The following is a 20601-nucleotide window of genomic DNA, read 5'->3' on the forward strand; positions in this document are numbered from 1 at the left end:
CCTCATGATAAATATCCTCCCCCCCAAAGTCAAAGGCTTTAGACTCGGGAATGATAAGACCATCAATGACAAAGCGATCTAAAATGAAATAATGAAATCCTGCTATCGACTGATACAAATCCAGAAATGATTCCTCTTGATAGCATTTTAATGTGTTTTGAGCGAAGCTGTTTGTTTATGAATTTCGGAGTTTCTTTTTTGTAAGACGGCCAAAAAAAACCCCTCAACATTTTCCAAATAGATGGTTTTATCAACATTTGTTTAGCCAATAAAATGTGCTGTGTGACTAACTACATGAGGTCATCAGGGGATTGGGGGAAGTCTGGTAAGATGAGCTAACCAGCCAACGTTTCTCTCCCCTGTCCACTAATTTAATCAAACACTTGTGTCAAAACTGTTTTCTGTCACAGCCGTGTGTTTTCCCTGCAAACAAGCAGCGGGGGAGGGCGGGGGGGGGGGGTAGCTCCTCTCAGTCCATCCGTCATGTTTACAGGTAGGGCTGATTTGCTGCCACAGCTTATTTACACACTATTATTATTAAGGAGTGACCTGCTCTGACTGGTTTGCATTTATCCTGGAGTCACCGTGGTACAAAATTGGGTACCACTCATTGCAAAAATGATTGAAAACCAGAATAATGAGCTATTCAAAAAGTTTCAAACTCTAACTCTGGCCCCCTTTTTTTCATTGTGGTTGGATTAGCTAAAATCTTCGTAGAATGCAGACTATTTGTCAACTTTACGAGCTTGTCTCTGGTCAGCCTCTGCAGAGTTGTGCAGATGTTCACATCGACAGATGTGAACATTCTTCACATAAATCACACTTTGGTGTGATTCATTTGTGGATGCACATGGAAAGTGTTGTGCCACAATAACATTTTTGATTGACTGTTTCTGCTGCATGGGATCCAATCAAGTTCCTATTGCTTTTAGAAGAACGTTACGCTGCGCCGCGACTCGAGCTGTAAAGGCAAGACCAGCCTCTGCAGCTCCAAGTCACATTTATGGACATGAAAATAGGACTGGGTCCACGAACCCAAACCACATGTGTCTGAGTTTAAATTGAGTATCAAACAACAGATACATAAACATGACCAGCATTCAATGTCTACAGTTATATAACTGGCCTTTACTTTACTAAAGCAGGCACACGTTGGCATGTGGACAGAAACATTTGACAGAACATCTCTTAGGTATTGAAATCTATTGACATGCAGGCTTTTATTCAAACGAATGTTCTTGTATTTTACTGAACACATGCCCACGGATGCCTCAGATAAAACATGTGGACATATCCTGTGCCAAGCCCTCGTGCTTTGCATGTATGCATGTATTACTAATTGGGGGAAACAGAACTCGAGCTTGTTCTTGGCATCAGCTGTTGGTTAGCTAACGAAGCAGAAGGTTGACAGCGGATCTTGTTGATAGACTTCAAAGACTGTGAACCATACATAATCTACATTCAACTGCAGTAGGCAAACAGTGAAATGGCCAAACCTTTGTTGGTGTGGTACAGCCCAGATGTGTACTTATTGTGAGTATATCCTTCGAAGTGACTTCACTTCAACAAAAACCTCAAACTAAATTAGTTTGACCAACAACGCAGTTCAAGGTTTCATGGCTTATACGTTACTTATTTTTCTGCTTCAGCGGTGCTTCTGCAGGTTTGTCTTTACCTGAAAGAATTCCTCACCTTGACAAAAATGACAAATTATTCATGACTGCACATTAATTATGCCACAAAGAGACCCGTCTTACTCAGCAGGGGGCGTTAATCCAGACTGAAACCTGGCGTATAAAAACAACCTGCTGCAGCTCAGCCTGTGCACACGGAGGTTTCTCTGGCTGCACACTTGAAGGGCCATTCTCTCTTTTCTTGGAAAGCTAAAAACAGAAACATGTCTGTCACTAGGAAGGAAATCTCTCTCTGTCACCTGTTTGACTGAGCAGTAAACACAACAGAACAACATGTCTACTCAACAACCCGCCAGCCGAGGTTCCCCTTTTATTTATTCCCTTTTGATGTGACAGAATATCACGGGAAAATGTGAAGCTGCTGCCTACAGATAACAGACAGTGTAATCTTTTCCAGCTGAATATCATATCAATTGTTTTTAAACACGGGTCGTCAACCTACAGTAAATACAACCTAGCTGTGTTTGGTTCATTTCTCTTAGTGTGTAGACGTGTAACTGTAGGGCCCTATATAACGCCATGGTCCATCCACTCAGGTGTTCAGAATTGATTCACCTATTCACTCGTTATAGAGGACTATGTGTCAGTTGGAAAAATAAAGTATATCCGACAGTCACACTCATACCGCTCATAGCAGATTATCTAAAAGTGGTGATGGACTACGTAATGAATGATTTTATCGCCTATGTGCTTATACAGATGTTGACTGGCATCTCATTTATTTAAGTTTTATGTTTGGATCACCTTCCTTTTTTATATATATTTTTATAATTTATTACATTTCAATACAATCTGACATGAATATATGACAGCATTAAAACTTTAGCAGACTAACTTACAATTTGATAATACAAAATTACATCATTTTATGTGATATGACATAATTTTATATTACACCATCTTAGATGTATAGTATGACTTAATAAAATGAAACAAATCAGCTAAAAGCATCTAAAAGTGCGAAATGCATTCCTCTTTTAACATTGTTATTTGCATATTAGTGCCCACGTGTAAATCTCTCCATGGCTCCTCCCAACGTGAACCTGAGCCGAGAGCTAATCAGAGAGAATGACTGAAGACACCTGAGTGAGTGTAATGGACGCACGTGTGCGCAGGTTAAATCGTGGCCTGCTTTCTGAATAGATCATTCCGTCAGATTGAAGGCACATTTTTAATATTTTAAGTCCTCTTTTGAAGAGTGAGACATTTCATAAAAGTTGCCCTCTGGATCAGCAAAATGTCCATGTGCCCAAATCTGATTGACCAGATGTAATTCTGTGTGAAAGACGGCTGTGAGTCAGAGATCACTGCTAAATTTCTCCTTGAAGTTTCTTCCTGAATCTCATTATGAATCGCTTCAAAGCGCCACAGAGCTGCAAATATGGCTGGCTGACTTGTTTTGGAGTTTAGATGCCACGTGTCAGGTGAAGCTGTCCGAGACTCTGTGATTGATTACCCTATACTGCTGCCTTATTATGGATCTACCGCCGGCATCACAGACTGACACTGAATAATAATGACCCTGATAAACAATTCAAATCTGTATTTGCAGCAAGAACACAACAACATCCGACAGCGAAGGTTAGCCGAGGTTTATTAACACAGGTGAAACACTCGGAAGGCGCTCGGTACATTTAAACCTCTTCCTTATGTTTTTGCACCCAGCAGCTTGTCCGTATGCATATTTAACTCCTCCACTAACTCTAAATACTTATGACGTGAAGCCCAACAATGGCACGCGCCCAAGAAGAGCTGATCCTCAATGTAGCAGCACCCACTTCCTGTCAGGTCTAATTTACTCAGGAGAATCACTTATTTAGATCCATAACACTCAATCCCATCCATCTTAGCCTGTAGTTGAAAAAGGTAGGGGCTGAAATGACAAACACAAGCGGGTATGATTGTATAATACACTTTCAACAGCTCTTCACCTCACACAGGTCTTAACTGAAGCCCATAATTTGAGCTTCAGCCCTCACAATCCACTGACCTTGACTGCAATGCAGCAGGTAAACATTACAGCTGATCACGGCTGTGGCACAACACCGACCCGTGTCAACACAACAGGTCTTTATTGAGTGCAAAGCAGGAATCCGGGGAGAGGCTGCGCCTTGGATATTATAACATCGCTGCTCGAGTGCCCATCCTTCCTGCTGAAGCGCTGCACTTCAAGCCTTTCACACAGTGCAGGAGAGTGAATAGAGGATTAAAGGAGGAGACGCGGGTCACAAACAATATCGCACCGATGCAGAGGGACCACAGCGCAGAGCAGGAGCGACGGGGCATTCTTCTCAACTTTCAATTGAAAGTTAGCATCTTCCGGGAGCGCCGATTCCCCGACTAAACCAATTTCAAGGATTTCCTTCAAGGTGAAGAAACAGAACAGCACAGATCCAGGGTGGAAGAAAAACTTTTTTTTCTCTGTCTTTTACTAAAACTAAAGCATCTGAATTCATCCAGGTGTCACTTTTATATATAGTGTCTAAATCCATTTACGAGTCAGTATATTACTCGTTGTTTGTTTTGCATATTAACCAATGTCCCTGCTGTCTCTCTGGAATGCTTCCGGTCCTTCTGCAAAATAAAAGAGCAACTTAAAGGAAAAGAACGAACCTGGTTGAAAGTCCCTTGATGGCCAAAAGTCTTTTGAAGCTCCCCCGACGGCCTGCAGGAAGCTGCACCAGACACAGGAACTGTTGGTACTTTGAGTCACATCCGTTGTAACCAACACTTCATAAATTACAGCTGTGTTTCATCATCAGTAATGTCTTCAACACCGATTCCTTTTTTAAACAATAGCATGTAAACAGCGGCGTGTTTGGGGCTCGCTCGGCTGCAGACTGTTGTAGGTTTTGTTTGACGAGATCTGTCAATTAATAACTCAATGACTGTGCATTGTTTGGTGCATTCATTTTTTTGTTTAAAAAAATGATTAACTTAGTTTTCAATTCAGGTAAATATATGTATGTTTATTTACTGGCTGGTATTGAGGAGCTGTGTGTTTACAAACACTGCACTGACCTTGGCTCATGACTGAGCATCTTCATGTACGCTTACATAAGTGTGTTGTTTACTGTCTGGGGTCAAACACAAAGAGCTGCTGTGGACTCAGACCAGGAGGAGTCGGGTGTTTCAAGAGAAGCTATTCAAAAACGGATAGTGCGTTGCTTAAACAGATACAGCCTTAACCTTCAGTATTATATTGAAATACATATAATGGGATGCTATTTTTCATGACAAATTGTCTGTTAGTGTTCTTACTCCATCGCAGATCAACTAAATACACCAAATACATACTTATTTTGTCACTTACCAGCACTTAACCTTCCCGCTGTATACATACTGCTATGTACTGCATGCCACCATCTTTTATTCACATAAAATATGGACGCCTCATTGCTGTACAATGCCAGACAAGGTTGTGTATTTTGAATATCGAATTGAATAAGCTATCTGCCAATTACATGATAACACCGGGAAATGACCCGGTGGAAGAGAAGCGTTGGGCGTCTCATCAACGTCTCAAGATTTCATAGACTGGAAAGTTTGTTGTGTATCGAGGGAAATGTTTTGTTGCGACGCCCACAGGGCTGGATAACCAACTCTCAGGTCTGCTGCAGGTCAACTTGTACGGGCTTTTTCATTCATTGCACATGTTTTGAAAAGGTATAGTCGGCCATGCTTTATGATGTAATGTTAAGGCTCTCTGTCCTATCAGACCAGAAGATATAGATGTGTGTATGTATGTTAAACATTTCTAAATAGAAAAAAAACTATAAGTTATAATCACAGGTTGCTGTGCTCCATCCAATCATCTCCCATTCGCCTGCAGTAGTCCAGTCTCTCTTCTCTCGTAAGGTTTGAACACCTGCCTTTTTATATCGAAAGACATTCATATCACGTACTTGGACTGACTGCAATTTTGAATGTGTCATTATTTTTGTTGCACCATTACTTTCGATGGACAATTCTAGTTTTGTTTATGCATGTCATTTATTTTCACATATTTTGTGCACCATTGCAAATTACACTTGGGCGTGATAGATTTGCATAAAGTTCATGATTTGAATTCCTATTAATGGACACGCCGAAGGATCTGTGAGGGTAAAGAGGTTAAACCAACACTTATTCTTGAATTAACATCCAGGCGAACCAGTTAATACGTTGGCATTCAGAGCCGAGAGTTTATAAACACTTCTGTTAGAGACTTTGAGTGCATGTAATGTCAATGGGACTGACTCCTGAAGATGTGAGGAACAATATGGATACTATTATCAGTATTTCCAGATATGACCTTTGCATATTATTAGTTCTTCACTGGAAAAACACACTGGACACATAATGCATAACACATGAATTCCCTGAACTTCCTATTTTGATAATTATATTGGCAAATAAGACATTACTGTGCATCATAGTTTAAAACTGAGCATAACGTTCACACATTGGCTACGAGCTGACTGCTTACCACCTTTCCCTTCACCAAAAAACATTTCATTTGAAATAGTGTCAATAAGGTGACCCATCTTCATCCTCAGCCGACCATATTATTTTTCTTGGAGGATTACCCAGAAGGGGCAATCGGCCGATGTTGTAGTGGCAGAATAAAACCAGCTCACTTTATTCTCTGGCTTGCAGCATCCTCACGGAAACGCTGCAACAAGGCGACGCATCGCCTCTTATACCTAACCTTAACTCGAAAATGCATTTCCTGCTGAAATGGCGTCGGAATGCTGAAAGCTGAAGGCGGAAATATTTGAAGAAATAGCTGAAAATAGCTCGAAGTAATATGTCTTATTCTACAAACGCATGTAGTGTCGCTGCAGTATATACAGCAATTATTTACATCACTGGTTTGGAGGTCCAAATTGTGAGGTTGCATGTGAAAACAGCAGATATCAAAGTAAGATATCTATGAAGCAACAACAGCTGACCAATTTTGTCGTATTTGTTTGAGCTGATGCTCTCCTTTTTATCCTGAAAGGACTCTGACCTTTGTGTGTTTGGTGGCGAGGTCTGAAGCTGAATGTAAAGCAGAAAAAGGGGCGGACTGCCCGATCTGCGTGAGGAAGGAGCAGCTGCCGCTGGTGGAGGAGTCACGGTTGCTATTGTAGAGTGATGGTTTGTGAGATTGATCATCCTTTAGGAGCATCGGCTGGCAGACTTCGGATCAGCGTGTGAGAGCTGAACTACAAAGTAAAACTCACTTTGTGAATCAGGCCCGACAAGCTGTGGATGGTGACAGAAAGAAAGAGATTGCAGAGCCGTTGGGGTTTCTCTGCCGGGCGGCCGGTCTCCCTCTCCGTTAAAAGAGAGTTCAATGAGTCCTCGGGATTGAACAACTGCTCCTCGGCACTGTGAGGAGCCAGCTGAAGGGGCTCGGGCTCCTCGTGAAAATGCCTGGCTCAAGAATAACCGAGAAACTCACCCCAGAACAGACCCCGGACACACTTGAGGGATTGAATGTCCCGTCTGGCTCGGGGTGAGCTGAGGGTCCCCCACCTCCCCTCCCAGAGGAGCCGGAGCAAGTTGTCGGGGAAAAGACCATTTTTTGCCATCACTTGAAACTAGATAGCTTTTATGAATTTTTTTTTCTTCTTAATCCTAATTAAGTCTTCGTGATCATGAAATAATGACTTTTATATTTCTAAAACTTCTCTGACCTTTCTGCAACCTTACTGTCTTACAAAGTAACTTAGTTTAGTCTTTGGCTGTCTCTGAATTGCTTGTACTCTGAAATTGATTTCTTTCTGTCTGGGGATCAGAGCATGCCCCGTCCACGCCTCTGCAATCCCTTCTCCCTTTTTTATATTGACAAACCAAGGGCAAAAAGTAAAAAGACACACTGTCATGTCCTTTTATGTGCTATAATTCAACCGCAGCCTGATAGAAGGTAGGGAAATAACTCCCCGAGTAACAAGATAACGATGACAATGTTGTCATTGTCATTCACACAAAGTCTTTGTTTGTGAAATGATTTTTTTTTTGATTTTTTAGCCACATAGACTGTTGTTTTATACGGTATCCTTCTCATGAGGTACTGTAATTAACTCTCACTGTATTCTCAACACAATGTCCGGATGTTTGGATTTTAAAATGGGTCACCTCTAAAGTTAGCAAAGTAATTCATGGGACTCAAACAAAGCCGGCTTCTGAGTCTTATTTCAGATCCATTTATTTTCATTTATAGCATGCCTTTATGACCATTCATAAATCTGTCTTGCAATCATTTATATGAATCTATTTATATTAATGTGAAATTAAAGCTTCTCTGAAGCTACTAAAATGTACCACAGATTGATGCGTCACTTTCTTTTACTTTTAATTCAGTAAAGTAGTATATAAACAATGCATGGTTTACAACACACTATTATGTTGTTGTATGCAGCTATAAGGACATGTTAAAGTGCTTATTAATGTACAGTAAATGTCAAAATATAATATCCGATTAGGATATTTCATATGTTATACATACATAACTTCATAACTGTGTTTTAATATATTCTCCTACATTATCTGTTCATGCACCAGGCCCTACTAAAAGGTGCCCACAGAAAGACTTATATTGACATTTACATTAATTTATTGTCTTACTATTACATCATAGTGTGGTTGTAAACCATTTACCAAATGTTTATGTATATGAATGCTAAAAAGAGGGACTTGTTGCCAAATATTATTTCTATAATGAGCTTTTGTCCGTGAAAGGAAAAGGTTTCATCAGTCATAAATTATGTGAGCTGTCACATCAAACAATCTCAGAATGCTATTTTCAGAGATATAAAGGCGTCGTTCTCACACAAGATGTGGTGAGATATACTAATATTGTGTTGGGTGGTTCTCAGGATGTGGATACAATCACTCAGCTGAAATTGGTTTTCTATTCTTTGCTTGAGGAAATGGATCAAAAGCTATCAAATTCATAAGTAACCAAATTACACAAATGCAAAAAAAAAAGAAAATAGGCTTTTGATGTTAATACAAAGGCTTGTCTGCTTGAATTCCTGTCATCAGCAGCTCAGAAAAATAGAGGAAGAATATTTCATTTCCATTAAACTCCTGATAATTAATCTTCATGAACATCCTTCAAAATAAACAGAACAACAGGTTCCATCAAAAATTCAGATCCACCTGGTTTATTTTGAGTGTTTTGTTTGAGCACAGGCAGCATGCCAATTTCTTATGAATCGCATCCCTCTGTGTGTGTGTGTGTGTGTGTGTGTTCGTCTGCGTGTGCTTGTGTGTGTGTGTCATTGAGAAAAAGACGTGTAAGAATGTGGAGAAGGCGCGTGTCTAGCGGACGTCTGTTCGGTGAAAGGAAGAGGTAGACAGGTGAAAGGAGAGATGGAGAAAGAGCGAGACGTGTCGCAGCACCCTCAGGACGTCTCCTCTTTCTGAGCAGCTGTTGTCTGCGAGCTGGAGGCAGCACTGCGGCGCCCTGTCAACTCCTTCTCCCACAGAAGCCCTCGTGCATGCAAAACAGGTCCATGCTGCCCTCTCTCCTTGGCCACACTTATCCGCCCCTTTTTGTCTCCGTAGATAACCAACACCTCCTTGTTTTTTTTCGTCGCCCTTTTCTTCATGCAAATCAATTTCAAGCCATCCAACAGAGAGCGCTCAGTAATAGTGACAACGCGCGCACAAAAACAACACACACGTGCAAGGGAGACAATTCGAAGGGAAATCACATTTCAAGGGCAGAGACTGATAAGGAAAAGGAAACGTATTGCTGTAGTTTTTCAGGCCAGATTGATTGTGTACTAGATGCATACATTTCCCTGCAAATGGAAAATATTGGAACACGTTCTGATCGTAAAGATACTCCATCAGCTGTCAGAGGCTCTACTAATATTTAAAGCCTTTTAATTACGTGTCAGTACTTTTAGTTGATGGGTTGCTCATGTTTTAAGTGACATAGTTTTAACAAAACAGACCAAATCTAAATAAAGAATATGATCTTTGACCTTGTGCATGGAATCTACTGCATGGTTGTTTGAGTTTAAACACATTAAAACATGTTAATAGTTGTTTTATTGTGCAAGGCTTGGCTGGATTCATTCATTTGACAAAGTGGGAAACTTCTGAAAAAACAACCTTGTATTTTGAATTGATTGTAATTATACTTCCCCATCACCAAAGCTCGATATCAACCAAGTCATGCGTGTCTTGTAGAGGGCCCCTGTTTAAAAGAAATAAGACTCTGTTTAAGTTTATATTGTGCTCATGTATTGCATACTCCTAAAGGAAGTGATGTTTAATCCCAGAAAACACAGTGGCCAAGACGTTGTGTTAAGACACAGTTTGCGTTTCATCACAGTGACAATTTGGCACAGAGATCTTAAAGATCTCCAACAAGTTTGTGGATTTTATCTTGAGATAAACTCTGATAAACCAAGTAGCATCGTAACAAGTATTCAGAATATAGGAACCAGCTCCAGATGTGGTGCTGCTCAATTACTCCTCCTTATTTTATACATGCATTGTGTCATAATGAGGCATTGTGATTCCCTAGTAGACTGTTTATAAGCTCATTAATAAACTTAAAAAGTAACAATTTCTGGAGGATGCAGCAGTTACAGACGGCGGTGATCCACAGCTTTGGAAACAGCTGCAAAGTGGGACACGGTGGGATCAGCTTTTTGCAATTTAATACAGACCTACACAATGACGGTGAAAGAGAGATGACTGTAAATAATCTGTTGGTAAAGAATACCAATAATGAGTGTGACTAAACAAAATATTCAACGCAATTAATGTAAAGAGAATCCATCGATGCAACCCTGAAGTGACTGAGGGTGAACCCAGTTTGAAATAAAGGCTCTTAAACACACACACACACACACACACACACACACACACACACACACACACACACACACACACACACACACACCATACATAATTTACTGCTCCCCTGATGAAAACAAAACTGGAACAAGGGAAAACTGACCTCTCTTTCCAGACAGAAACTGGTGTTAAGTTACGCAGTTGACTAAATGCTACCACCATGTGGTGCTCTTCAGTACTGCAGTTTTAACAACACATTTGTTATGGTAATTAGTTGTTGTGTTATGTGCCTGGAAAGGTTTTTTTTCCAAGTTTGAAAATCATAACCAGGACCACAGTCATCAAACTGTGTTTATTTATGGAAACCAGATAGTGTTTTGGACAAAAAACTACTTTGGATTCACCCGTTCACAAATACTGACAAAGCTCTTCAAGATCATAAGTAACAGGGTTTGTATGTTATGTTTGTTTGATATCTGACATTTGAGAACCATTGGGGCAAGACATGTGGTTAATGAGGCTCTTGACATGTTGTGTCTCTCAACAGAAAAACCTGCTGAGTCTTCTGTGGTTTGAAGGATGTGTCAGGCCACAATAACAATAACACTTTTTCCAAAGTCACCTGAAATACAACACGTATTCTACGTTAGGCTTTCAACTTGTCAAGAGCTGATATTAAAACGTGCGTAGTCAAAGGTTCATTCTTGACATTGAAACCACTGTTCACAAAATGGTTCCACCTCAAGGTCCATTTAGTAGCTGGTTAGAGCTTTAAATCATATCTCGGAGGCCCACCTTTTAGGCCAACATGGATTAAAAAAAAAAAAAAGTCCTTGAAGTGCTCAGCAAAATATTACATGGACACATAAATATTCTGTGACCATACCTATTAAAATTAGGGCTGTCCGTCACCAAATAAATTCTTATTTGACTAACAGTCATACAATTCTGTCGACGAATTAATTAGTTGAATTAATTGACAGATCAAATGTCACCTTAAATATTGTTTTTACCTTATACACGCTCATTAGTTTAGAGGAAATTAGTCATTCAGCATGGAAAAAAAGCATAAACAAACTATCTTAGTTAAGTGATATGTCAGTTAATCGACATAAGGTGGCAGGAGGTATCCTCTGCTGGTCCGATTTACTGATGGTGTGTCTCTGTTGAAAGTCACTTGAAATCCTAAAATATTATAATTTCCAGTTCAGCTTGACATGTTTTTATAGTTTTGGAAGAATCCTTTAAATGCCCAGACTGTTAAATAATCTTTTGTGGATCTGTGTGTGTGTTTTGATTGAACACAATGTTGCAGCGAAACAAGAGTTCAAACAGGTGCGTTAACATGGATGGACTGACCAGAGTCCATTGTGAGACCAACTAATGTCAATACATTAAAAACAAAATGATCCAAATACATAAAGTGTCTTTGCAGTTGGAAACACTATGTCTCATCTTCCAGCCCCTGAAGCCTAGTATTTTGATATCTGATAACTCCGTGTGTACACACTCTCCCTCTCTCCTGGCTGCCACAGTACAAACACACACACACACACACACACACACACACACACACACACACACACACACACACACACACACACACACACACACACACAGTGGTTGCAGCCTCTGAATTAATAAACGGGCCTGTGTCAATAATTCAAACGGTAGCCTGTTGTCCCTAAATGTGTGTCGTCATCAGGACGGTATTCACGGAAGTAGCCTGCAGAGGATGCGACCTGCGTGCGCTCGAGGGGGTGGAAAGAAGTGAGAGCTGCGGGTCTGTCGCACCGACCATCAGGAGGAAGTGGACGCAGAACCTGATGCGCGCAGCTCCGTTTCAATAACAACACTTTCGGTTCATTTCTCTGGTCCCGTTCAAACCGGACCGGCGGAAGGTCTTCTTTGGATATGGGAGCCCTGCAGTCCGTACCGGGTCACCCAGAGTACGTTGATCTGGCGGAAAAGACGGGCTGTGAGTATATATCCTTGTTATTGTTCGCACTGGCGCTCATTAAGACGTCAGCCATGTCAGACGTGTGAAAACACGAGCGCACTGCACCGGAAATATGATTTGAATGCAGTCTCCCTCACATCTTAAGTCTCATCTTAAAGGGGAAACCCGAGCGTTCACGTATTGCGTGTTATTGATTATACGTAATACTATAATTACACACACACACACATCCGAGGAAAGCCAGGTTGTGTGGTGCAGAAATAGCATCATTACTAATTTACATTGTAAGTTAATGGAAGTGAAACTCCACAGAGGAAGGCTGATTTAATAATAGAGCAGACACTGTATTGACAGCGTTGACAAAACCCTTGAACAGGCATGCTCTCTGCAACATCAGCTGCTTTAATTAACATGCAGCCTCATGCGGAAGAGCGTGGAGGCCGAGTTGCAGGTGATACACAGAAAAACACAAAGTTTTACATAGACTATGAATATCCAAATATGCTGCCTTGAAAGCTTCAAACATGTAAAAGAATGAAGAGCTATTACCATCAGATGCTCAACAAACCTACTCTTACTTTAGATGCCAGAAGTGTTGAGAGTTTGCTGTCTCCCTGTATTTCGAGGCACTGTTTATGTATGCACAAGATAGTAACTACAGGTTTCCTCTTCTCTGTTTTCAGTTTCATTTGAGCAGATTGGAATCCTGCATAAAAGATTCAAGCAATTGAGCCACAACGAAGACACTCTGCTGTATGTATGATTTCAATCAAATACCGTGTGGTTGAATTTGCTTTTTTTTTCTCAATATAGCCTTCAGGTTTTTGTTTTCTTATCGTCTCATCTATTTCTTCAAGCACATTGGCATGGCAGGTCACCGACAACCTTGAAAAGTGTAAACCTGCCTAACAGGCTTTGTACCTGCACATAATGGCATGTAGCCAGGATGCTAGTATTAAATATGCCACTCCTTAAAATCCTCTTTCCACCCACAGGAGAGAACACTTCAGCAAAATCCCTAATCTTGAATGCAATCCCATCCGTTCTCAAATCATCGGGGCTTTCTTTGACAGAAGGTACAGTGACGACGGGTTGAAAAGTGGCCTGAACTTGTAATATGGGGCGAGATCAAATCTCTTGTTTTTGTCAAAACCGAAGCGCATCTGTCCGCTCAGTCGCTCCTTTTATATTTCTCTAGAAACTTTCGTCAGGATGGCGAGGGCACCGTGGAGGAGATCGGCTTCGAGGAGTTTCTGGTGATCATGTCCCATTTCAGGCCCCCGACGCTGCACATGACAGAGGAGCAGCGCGAGAGCGTCAGGAGAGACAAACTGAGATGTAGAGGCTTCAAATCACGTGATCACATGCTCGGCATCATCTGTCGATGACACGCGGCCGTTAAACTGATTTACTGTGTTTATTTTTTCCTCCCCGCAGTTTTATTCAACATGCATGACACGGACAACGACGGGACGATAACCTTGGAGGAGTACAGACACGTAAGCCTCTGCTCACTTCTGTTGAACAAACCTTCTTACTCTTCACGCGTGAAGATTACAGCAACCTCACTCACAGTCTGAGGACATCAACACGAGTCCATCATGTGTCCACTGTTCGCTGACACTTCTCAAGGTTATTGAAAATGCAGATTCTGTGTATAAGGAAGTGATCTACTAGCATCTCCTTCCCTCAAGCCTTTTTTTCCGATCAGGGATTTTCGTCTTGTAGCCACTGCCGTGATATAGTTGTATTTCAACTTGTTGTTCGCGCCTGTCCAGGTGGTGGAGGAGCTGCTATCTCTCAGCGAGGCAATGGAGAAGGACACGGCTAAAAGCATAGCTGATGCCGCCATGTTGGAGGTGGCCAGCATCTCGATGGGTCACATGGTATGTGAGCTGTGGCCTCGCTCAAGATGACATTAAGTTTGATTCATTGTCTGTAACGTCACATTTTTGTCACACGCAGGAACCTGATGAGTTCTATGAGGGAATCACATTTGAGCATTTCCTCAAGGTTGGTACACAGAATATACACGATATACACGATCTGATATACGATTGACAAAAATACTGTCTTGGTTAATTACCGTAGTTTGAACGGTTTAGTAGTTTTTGCAAATATAAAGTCATCCTTTCCACGTTAACGGATGGTGACGTCATCAGCAATATACATTTTAATCCAACAATGTAAAACTCTTTTCTTTTCTTCTTTTAGTTGCTCAATGGCTTTGAGATTGAATCGAGAATGAACGTTCGCTTTTTGAATATGGACACAACAACCTTGTGTAAGTGAGGCTGGGACACTAAACTCTGCAGGGATTCTGGGAAAACTCTGAAGACGCATGATTATGGTTTCACTATCTGTGGTTTCCAGTTTGTTGCTTGCACTGCATAATATGCCTTACCGATGTTTGAATAACTATGCAAATGAAAACATGTATATTGCGGATGTAGTATAAGTAGCTTATTTGATGTGGAGCAATAATATGAGATAACCAGTCAAATAACAATCAGCCTGTTTGTAGTTGGACTCAGCAATAGTCAGATATCCATGTCTTCGGTAGCAGACTTGATGCACGCACATGTTGATACTTGTAGAACCTTTGCAAATGTCAATGCCATAAATCAATGTTTAATTATCAGGGATATAAATCTTATATATAAAAAATGTCTCTAAATGGCTGTAATACTAGCAATACAATCATTTGAGATGCCTTTTATTCATATTACACAAATGACAATTGATGCAGGCTCTGCACACTACATTTGCACAATGAAACCGGATTAAACAGATCTGACTTCAGTTCCTGATGTGTAGTTCTGATGAAAAGGAAATGGGAGTGCTGTCATGCAAGATTAAATGCTGAAAAGCTTCATCTTATCTGTCCTGAAGGACTGATGAGACACTTCTTAAGAAAGACTGAGGTGAATCAGTCAGTCCTTCTTTTACTACTCATACTACTGTCACACGTAATTTAAAAAAGCTTTTATCAATACCTCTTGATTCTGTTGAATGTAAACCAGCACTTATTTTTTCAATATTTCCTGTGAGTTTCATGTGATAGTCGGTCTAGATAATGTCCAAAGAGCCGTCCGCACGTCATGCTTCTATGTATTCAGTCGTGGGTGTATGCTGCCCTCCACAGGTCAAACCATGTAAATGATAATAAACCTGCACCTGATTCATCATGATGTTTATATTTTCTTCATATAGTTGTTTTTTCTAGTACTTCGTATAATGAAAATGATGTTTAATGCAGTGTTTTTACTCATGCTACATGCTTGGTTATTGTTTTGCAGCAGCACATTAATTGAAATATTTGATGTGTTGCTTCTACATTCTATGTCGTCGTATCGTTTAAGCTTTTACTTTGTAAAGCTCTCCATGTTTTGCAATAAAATACAACATATATGAAACGGTGGTTCAGATTTCTCATTGCCTATGCGTGTGTCCACTGGCAGAGAGTCACATTGTGTATCATTCACTTTGATATTAATGTGATTCAAGTGGGGGAAGTACGAGTATCCTGTCCAAGTCTGACGACATGGGAGTTTTAGGATCACATTACTACAAACTAATTTGGTCCCTCTGCACTCTAGTCAGTCAAACGCCCATTTGTTAGATACTGTGGACTCATTATAATTTAATACTTTAGTAACTCAACAGTTTTGCCTCCTATGCAAAGAGATTATGTTACATTTATAGGCTCTGCATATGAATTGTGTGTGGACTCCACTAGTTTTTAATCTAGTTTCAACACGATCACCTTACAAAAGAAAACAACTTCTATCTTTTTTTTGCTTGACTTTGGAAAATTAAAAAAAAAAATGCAAACAGTGCATTGCAGTTGTGCAGAAGTCCACTCACTTCACCGGTGAAGTGCTTTACATTGATGACAGGTGGATCTGTTACAGACACTACTGCAGGTCCTGGGTTCAATCTCCAGGCCTGTCCGGTTCTGATGGGGTGTGTGTCTGTTATCTGGTTTTATGAAACAAGAGTGTTTTACAGGGAGGACGTGTGACTCGTCTAAAGCGCTTGCATATCACAAATGCTGTATAGCTGCTGGGGTGTGTGGCGTTGAAAAGCATGAAGTGGGTAGTTCAAATAACTGAGGCACGATTGTTGTCCTGAGGTAAACTCTGTGTTTAAATAAAGCAGAGTTATAACAGGGAACTTGATTCATGACCCAGAGTGAATCCTCCATCTACTTCCATTTCCTGAGAACTTGTGATCTGAGGAAAGTTCAGAGAAGCATTACTTCATTCCAACTAAAATATGTGGTATTCATAATATATATATATATATATATATATATATATATATATATATATATATATATATATGTGTGTGTGTGTGTGTGTGTGTGTGTGTGTGTGTGTGTGTGTGTGTGTGTGTGTGTGTGTATTTAAGGTTTGTGTGCAGTGTCTGTTATTCATCTATTTAAAAAAAAAAAGGGGGTTTCTGCAGAATTCTTAACTTCTCCGGTTTTCCCCGTCCCACCCTTCACACACTTGTGTGTCCATCTATATGAGGAGGCGAGTTATCTGACCCACACACTCCCACACCTTGTGACTGGCCAGACAGCCCGCCAGTTTCATGAAATCTTTCCTATCTGATACTGCCTTGTGTTAAACACATGCGTCATTCTGAGCTGATATCACACAGTCAGCGTCTCAGCAGGTTCCTGATTTTCTTTTAAGCCATCTTGATGGACTTATTTTGCACATGATCCTGCCTTCCCAAATAACACGCCGTGTTATGTATTTATGTATTCTTCAGTGCAGTAATAGATGTATAGTTTCTCAAATTGAGTCCAGCAAAGAAGAAGACGTGTGCATGTAGCGTGAAAATCAGTTTTCAGTCCTTTTTCCAGAATTCCCATGTTGCTGTGTTGTACATGTTTGATGCAACTACTATAACAAATGAAGACTAAGATCATAAAGAAGTACAGCTGCAAAATATCTTTTAATATTCACAATAGTATACAACAGTGAAATAGAACCTTACATGACATATAATACAAATTCAATATACATAACTTGCTGAGCGATACCTTCACACTCCTGATCTTTCTACAGCATTCCTCTTATTGGAAACAAGAAAATAAATATAATAGTTAAATTATAAAATTATAATTATTAAATACCATAAATAGGCCTCATTACACTGATGTACCAGCCACCTTTATACTCACTTATCTTTTCAAGTCTTTAATTCTGTTGAAAACTGACTGTCTTAAGGCCAGCCTTAGGTCATCTTCAGAAGAGTGTGTTTATTTGTATCCTCCTGCAAACTTTGCTTTTTAGAGTCCTCAGTTCTCGAGAAACATTTGACAGCAACTCCTTGTAGGTCTTCAGGACCACACAGCCGTAGACCTTCTGCTGGAAGACGTTCTGCGGTGGGGGTAGTGTTGTCGGCCCTCCTGCCGGCTCTGGCATCGGCAGGTTTGGGAAGAGGCTCTGATAGAAGAAGTTTATGAGGGCCGCCAGGTTCCTGCTGTTCGCGCTGACATGGCTGAGCTCGGTCAGCAGCGGGCTCGTGGGTGACTGTAAGTCCGTCTGCTGCTCGTACACCCGCCTGAAATGGGGGAAGAAGTCCTGGAGATGTGTGTAGATGCTCACTAGCCTCTCAGAGGGCTCCAGGCCGGAGATGTTGGGGTCAGGGATGTTGTTAACTGACACCTTGCAGAAGAGCTCTGACATTTCTCCCTGAGAGGCTTTCTGCAAAAGAAAAGATCAGATATTAGTTACGTCTTCAAGAGAAGCATGAATAGCAGGCGTATTATGTCTTAAAAGAAGGTTCAAGGCCGGAGCACCGAACAAGCAGATGAGGATTCAACAAAACAGAATAAGATGCAGCACTCTGAAGTCTCTACTTACATATGTTTTGATTAGGTTGACAGATTCCTTCTGTACGAGTCTGGTGAGCTTCAAAGTCTGCTGCAGGTAATTCCCACACTGCTGGTTTCTGCTCGCTGCCACGATTCTTGTTGAATCAACAGCCATCACCAGCAGGAGAGAGAGTAACGCTGCGGAGAAAGGAACTGGTCAGTTTAGGTTATCCAACATCCCAGTGAGGGGAACCTCATCTCCAAGCCACAAGTGTAAGGCAGAAGTGATTACAATCACTTAAAATATTCTGCAAGAAAGAAAAAGGACACCAGAAGTCTGCTATATTACCAGGTCAGACATTTTATATGTTACTGAAGTTCAAGTTTTTTTTTAGAGGCCAACAAACATTGCCAGTCTCTTTAAATATTGGCTAATTTAAAACAAACAATTTACTCCATTTAAAAAAGAAAACTACACCCTGTTCAAAAACTGTGAAGCAGTTACGTTGAATCTCACACTTCAGTCAGTTTCACAACAGCCTTTAGCCACTGAGCATACCCACAGCCTGCACAAGAAGAAGCATACAATGTATGTGTTGTCTGCTTATAGGAGATTAGATGTAATGAAACTTACTTGTTGCTGGTTCCATAAACTGTTGAAAACGCATACTCTTTACATGACCATTCATTCTTCTCTCAGAATCACAGGCGAATTGCACAGACTCCTCATAATCACACTCCTTTAAAACTTCTTTTTTTTTTAAAGACAGAAACCACACATTTGTCACAGGAGGAAATGACGTGCACTTTGTGAGGCAACCACATTTCCCAGAATGTCCTTTTTTTCTGTTGTGCATTTTCTTTTTGGGCCACGTCCCAACATGTCTGGTCACAGAGTAGGCATGTTGGGGTGTCGTCTAATTGTTATTATTATTATTATTATTATTATGAGTGACCATGCAGTGTAGCACAGATTATTTTTAATGGCACTTCCTTTTTTATTGCGCCTGGAAAAAAATACTAGAAATGTGATATATTTAAATTGCTGGAGAACATTATTCTGCTGAATTTAGAAAACCATGTCAGGCATAAAAATAACTTAAGGACTGAGGTCACAATACTCTTTGACACATAAGAAAATCATTTTCAGTGAAGCAGTCTGAGATAAATCTTTCTTATTTACTGTTTTTCTCCACCTTTCATTTTGATGCAGAGTTATTTCATAACATTCAAACTGCTCCTCAGACCATCACCGTCTTTTTGCGGCGATATTTTCTTGGGGTCATGTAAGCAGGAAGCTGGCAAAGTCACAGGAAATGCATTTCTCAATCAGAAACTTTTACAAGTGCGTAAAAGGGAGGTGTCTGCGTAGCTAAAGTAGGCAAGATGTCAGTGTCATCACATCTCAATTTCAAGCTGCTGAAGGTCTGGCTCGCGTGAGAAGAGGATGATATCACCGTGACATGTGATGCTGTTGCATCCAGGGACCAGGAGGATTATGTAAAATACGAATACATCACACAAACTGGATTTTTCTTGTATTGTCTAATCTCATCTTCGTCATTGACTTCTAGAAATGATGATCACTTCCGCTTGGAGTCCCGCTATGATGTGTTTGGCCTGCTGCGTCTGATGCAGGGTTAAGTCGAGGTCAACACACAGGACAGAATTGGCTCATGAAGGGCTGACATGATTCCCACGTTATTTTGATGATAATATCGTCTTTGCTTTCAGACGTGCACCCAAGATGGCACAATTCAAAACCACTGACTACTTGAGAAAAGACAGGGGGAACTCGACGCACCACAACACTGTCAGCACTACAGCAGGTAAAGGCTAACCACTCTACTGCCGTCCTCGGGGCTTTCCACTTGCCCTTGGGGATAAAAAAAGGGGTTGTGGTGAGGTGGGCAACGGCTGCAGATGGTGCTGCAAATGTCAACAATTCAAGGGAACTACAGTCGCATTCCTGCCAAGAGTTACAGTTGAGCCATGGCTGAAAAAGCCCCCAATCAACACCCTAAATCAAGCAGGTTTACCTTGAAGTAAAGACTAGAAAACACTGCACGCTCTGCAGTGAAACTTCCCTCTCACCCCCTGTTCCCATTTCACGGTTCTGGTTTTCACAAGTTTCTCTTTTACATGCATGTGTGTTTGTAGATTTACAGTAAATTACAATAATAAACAGCATTGGGCATAATGTAAACCGCAGCCGTCATATCACATCAAAAAAAGCAGAAGTGAAAAGGTCTTCATCAAAATAAGCGAGCATTACAAGGAAATTCAACCACACATAGTGAGAAATGCGTTGTCATAAATGCAGGATG

At 40.8% G+C, this 20601-nt stretch overlaps 2 protein-coding genes across 2 annotated transcripts; one reads left to right on the forward strand and one right to left on the reverse strand.

Moving 5' to 3' along the window:
* Window positions 1–12348: 12348 nt before the first annotated feature.
* Window positions 12349–15786, forward strand: tescb (tescalcin b). The gene is made up of 8 exons (XM_068574401.1): window positions 12349–12459; window positions 13125–13194; window positions 13437–13517; window positions 13640–13779; window positions 13879–13940; window positions 14220–14327; window positions 14407–14454; window positions 14656–15786. The coding sequence occupies exons 1-8, from the start codon at window positions 12396–12398 to the stop codon at window positions 14731–14733; spliced, it is 651 nt and encodes a 216-aa protein (XP_068430502.1). The 5' UTR covers window positions 12349–12395; the 3' UTR covers window positions 14734–15786.
* Window positions 15787–17614: 1828 nt separating this feature from the next.
* m17 (IL-6 subfamily cytokine M17) lies at window positions 17615–18963 on the reverse strand. Its single transcript, XM_068574784.1, has 3 exons — window positions 18909–18963; window positions 18324–18472; window positions 17615–18164 (listed from the first exon to the last, which is right to left on the reverse strand). Exons 1-3 carry the CDS (start codon window positions 18961–18963, stop codon window positions 17703–17705), a joined length of 666 nt encoding a protein of 221 aa, XP_068430885.1. The 3' UTR covers window positions 17615–17702.
* Window positions 18964–20601: the final 1638 nt, after the last annotated feature.

The sequence above is a fragment of the Clinocottus analis genome, unplaced genomic scaffold (genome assembly GCF_023055335.1).
Source record: "Clinocottus analis isolate CAN_PGR_092001 unplaced genomic scaffold, fCliAna1.0.p SCAF_13, whole genome shotgun sequence".
Classification (NCBI taxonomy): domain Eukaryota; kingdom Metazoa; phylum Chordata; class Actinopteri; order Perciformes; family Cottidae; genus Clinocottus; species Clinocottus analis.